This window comes from Nicrophorus vespilloides, unplaced genomic scaffold, assembly GCF_001412225.1.
Source record: "Nicrophorus vespilloides isolate i.1.1-1 unplaced genomic scaffold, Nicve_v1.0, whole genome shotgun sequence".
NCBI lineage: Eukaryota > Metazoa > Arthropoda > Insecta > Coleoptera > Silphidae > Nicrophorus > Nicrophorus vespilloides.
In genome coordinates, this window is record NW_017097853.1 from 26,190 (window position 1) to 30,967 (window position 4,778).

Consider the following 4,778-nt stretch of genomic DNA (forward strand, 5'->3'; position numbering starts at 1 on the left):
TTATATTATAATTAATTATTGCTTGCAAATTAGCAATATTTAAATGTCACAAACTTTCAAAGCTAATCTTTAAGTAAAATTAATAATAATAATCATGAAAATCGACATTTCAATTTTCAAAAAAAATTACATTTTCTTCTTATTGGTAAAGGTACTATAGTAACAAAAAACTAGTACAACTTAAGAAGTAAACTTTGTTTCGTCAAGGAAACAATTCTAGTATGTCAGTGAATATTGTTTGAATGCGTTTACATAAATTTGATCGGTTGTGTTTGTTTTGCAGCCGGAGAATTTGCTGCTGGCCAGCAAGGCTAAAGGAGCCGCCGTCAAGTTGGCGGATTTCGGTTTGGCCATCGAGGTGCAAGGGGAGCAGCAGGCTTGGTTCGGATTCGCCGGTACTCCTGGTTACCTCTCTCCGGAGGTCCTCAAGAAGGAACCTTATGGAAAACCGGTGGACATCTGGGCTTGCGGCGTCATCCTCTACATTCTTCTGGTCGGTTACCCACCGTTCTGGGATGAGGATCAGCACCGTCTCTACGCACAGATCAAGGCCGGAGCATACGATGTAAGTCAACAATTAACATAGATTGTCTCAAAATTACCTAACATTACTATACTTCAGTAACTTTGAAATTTAAAAATGACATATGTCAAATCTGACAGATTGATTGTTTTGATACTTATCTGCTTTATTACACTATTTTATTAAATTATTAAAGAGTATTATATAATCAAAATTGATCAACATTGCAATACATAAATTTTAAAATTACACTAAATAAATATAAACAAAGTTAGAAATTAGATTGTCTATCCTAATTAACTAATTAATTAATGAAACCAATGCGTATTCTACTGCGCATATCGTCATACTACGAGTTGTCAATTCGAAATTGTTGGTTTTGAATACTTCCCACAAAACAGTTATGTTCTATGGGAATAGAACATATGAGTGACATAACTATAACTTGTTTATTTGTGTGGATAGTGTATTGGTACAACTGATTGTCATTTATATCTTCTATGGTGTACAGTTTCGTTAATGAAACAAAATGATCATCACTCAAATCAATCAATTAAATGATGATGAATTGTTGATGATCTGTACTATTCTGATTTTAGAGCGCATTTCGTCATACTAAAAGTTGTCAATTCGAAATTATTGGTTTTGAATACTTTCCACAAAACAGCTATGATCTATGGGAATAGAACATATGAGTGACATAACAATAACTTGTTTATTGACGTTACGTGAATATTAAGTTGGTACAACTGACTGTCACACATAAGCATCACTCAAATCAATAATTTTAAACTTGAATTGGTGATGATCTGTGCTATTCGGAGTTTAGTGCGCATTTCGTCATACTAAAAGTTGTCAATTCTAAATTGTTGGTTTTGAATACTTTCCACAAAACAGCTATGTTCTATGGGAATAGAACATATCAGTGACATAACTATAACTTGTTTATTGACGTTACGTGAATATTAAGTTGGTACAACTGACTGTCATTCATAATCATCACTCAAATCAATAATTTTAAACATGAATTGGTGATGATATGTGCTATTCGGAGGCTAGTGCGCATTTCGTCACACTAAAAGTTGTCAATTCGAAATTGTTGGTTTTTAATACTTTCCACAAAACAGCAATGTTCTATGGGAATAGAACATATGAGTGACATAACAATAACTTGTTTATTGACATTACGTGAATATTAAATTGGTACAACTGACTATCACATAAGCATCACTTAAATCAATAATTTTAAACTTGAATTGGTGATGATCTGTGCTATTCGGTGTCTAGTGCGCATTTCATAATACTAAGAGTTGTCAATTCGAAATTGTTGGTTTTTAATACTTCCCACAAAACAGCTCATAGAACATATGAGTGACATAACAATAACTTGTTTATTGACGTTACGTGAATATTAAGTTGGTACAACTGACTGTCACTCATATGCATCACNNNNAGTTGTCAATTCGTAATTGTTGGTTTTGAATACTTTCCACAAAACAGCTATGTTCTATGGGAATAGAACATATGAGTGACATAATAATAACTTGTTTATTGATGTTACGTGAATATTAAGTTGGTACAACTGACTGTCACTCATATGCATCACTTAAATCAATAATTTTAAACTTGAATTGGTGATAATCCGTGCTATTCGGAGTCTAGTGCGTATTTCGTCATACTAAGAGTTGTCAATTCGAAATTGTTGGTTTTTGAATACTTTCCACAAAACAGCTATGTTCTATGGGAATAGAACATATGAGTGACATAACTATAACTTGTTTATTGACGTTACGTGAATATTAAGTTGGTACAACTGACTGTCACTCATAAGCATCCACTCAAATCAATAATTTTAAACTTGAATTGGTGATAATCCGTGCTATTAGTCAATTCTAAATTGTTGGTTTTTAATACTTCCCACAAAACAGCTCATAGAACATATGAGTAACATAACAATAACTTGTTTATTGACGTTACGTAAATATTAAGTTGGTACAACTGACTTTCATCCACTCAAATCGATAATTTTAAACTTGAATTGGTGATGATCTTATAACTTCAAACTTATAACTTTAATGAAATTCAATTGTGTGCGTGTGTTTTCTGCAGTATCCGAGCCCCGAATGGGACACCGTCACTCCAGAGGCTAAGAACCTCATCAACCAGATGTTGACCGTGAATCCCGGTAAGAGGATTACCGCTGCGGAAGCGCTTAAACATCCATGGATTTGCGTAAGTTCTTAGCAAAAACATCTTTCTCAACAACGATATTAATTATTTTTTTCTTTGTTTCTGCAAATTTCAGCAACGCGAACGTGTGGCGTCCGTCGTACACAGACAGGAGACAGTCGACTGCCTCAAGAAGTTCAATGCTAGACGCAAGCTCAAGGTAACAACATCAACAATTCCAAATTTATCAAATTTTGTAACTGTAAAATTTGATCGCAGGGTGCAATCCTTACCACGATGTTGGCTACGAGGAACTTCTCCAGTGAGTATAAGCCCTTGATTGAATTGAACTGTGAATTAAAAACTAAAAGCGTAAACTAAGCCCGACAAAACCCCGTCAAATTAATCAGTAATTTATTAGACGTCCGAAACTGTTNNNNAAATAAAGTTAGTAATCCAGCATTTAACTGCTCGCAATTATCTTTTGTTTCTTGTGTAAATAAAACGAAAATAATTGCTATCTACCCCTTTTCGTCTCTTCTATCTCTTTCTCTGTCTCTTTCTGTCTCTCTATATATTTGTATACAAATATCTCTCTCTTTATCTCTCTCGATTTTAACGCAAATTAAGTACAAAAACCCCAGCCCCTATTTCGTTGTTCTTTTGTTTATTACTACCCCGATTGCGTTTTTGTTCCTCTTCTTATTGTAATTTACGTAATATATTTTTTGTATACTATAAATTTTGTTGAGTACGAGAAAAAAAAGAAAGCAAACTAATTTCAGTTCAATGTCTGTTCACGTAACACGTGTAAACACACTCGACCCAACATTTTATACACTCACAGAAAACACGCTTAAGTGATACACGAAAACACTTTATCCCCAAAAAACGAATCATTCAATTCGCCCTCAAACAAACCGATCTCATTTCTCTCATTATCTCCCCTTCTTCTTTTTTTTTTAAATGAAAAATCAAATTTTAATTACTAAATTTAATTAAGTTTTTTTTTCTTGCGCGTCTTTCACACACAACCCTCGTTCCACAATTAAATCGCAAATCCCTTTTTAATGAAATATTATAATTACGCAATTCAATTAAGGGAAGAAAAAAAACGAACATTTGACTTAACGAGAAATCGATTTCGCTCTAAAAACGTCTTCAGTTTATTTAGATTTTCATCAATATGGAATCTTTATTTATGTTTAGAATTTCTCTTCAAATATTCAAGAAGTTTGTCTTGATTTTTCAATCAGCGTTTTTCAATCTTTTTTATATCGTAAACCAACAACCCAATTGTTTATAATATATATATATATTGTTTGACTGGTTGACAGATGTCATTTCTCTGTGGGTTACATAATGACAGCTGTCACTTTGTTAATATCATTGCTGTGAAAATGTTGGATGGTTTTTTTACATTTTGACAACGGTGATTGGGTTTTCGGTGGAAACGCGTCGAAAAGCGGAAACGCGTGTCGCCGAAATACGTCGATGCATCTCGCTGGAAATTAGCATTTTGATGGGTCAGTCGATACCGGGGATGGCCGAAAATTGACGTGCACGTTTCGAATTTATGTCAGAACGGAATAGATTTTTTATTGTTGTTGTTCTATAAAAGTATCGTGTTCAACTTGATCGAATTTGCGTTTTTTTTTATAATTTAGATATAATAATTAGAAATTAGGATTAATTCAGTTATAATGAAAAATCCACGAGAAATATTTAGACAAAAATAAAAAGTTGACTTTGATTTATGCAATTGTCTTCAACTTATCACAAAAAACAAACAAGCAAAATAATAATAATTGAGAGTGTCAAGTTTTCCAAAATTGATCGTGATTTGTTTCTGAAAGAGAGTGTAAGTTTAAGAAAATAATGTATAGATTAATTCATCAAACGCAACATAAGAATTCGAATGAGCAGCCAAAATTTACTGTTTCAATTGTTAAAAAAAAACAAATTTAGGAAATTCAATTAAAAATTATAAAGTTATTATGTTTTTCAAGCAAGAACTAAGAATTTTATTTCCTCAAATATCTTAGTTATTTGCAATTGAAATGTTTCTCGTTAATAAGATTTATGA

At 32.6% G+C, this 4,778-nt stretch overlaps 1 protein-coding gene across 6 annotated transcripts in view; it reads left to right on the forward strand.

Annotated features, from left to right (window-relative positions):
- LOC108561165 (calcium/calmodulin-dependent protein kinase type II alpha chain-like) overlaps positions 1–4,778 on the forward strand; it is a gene marked incomplete at its 5' end in the record, with an annotated part of 34,429 nt that overhangs the window by 19,855 nt on the left and 9,796 nt on the right. For all 6 annotated transcript variants that reach the window (XM_017918980.1, XM_017918982.1, XM_017918983.1 and 3 more), the window contains 4 exon segments: positions 284–565; positions 2,633–2,755; positions 2,829–2,912; positions 2,972–3,014. In XM_017918980.1, the coding sequence (XP_017774469.1) occupies positions 284–565; positions 2,633–2,755; positions 2,829–2,912; positions 2,972–3,014 (532 nt within the window).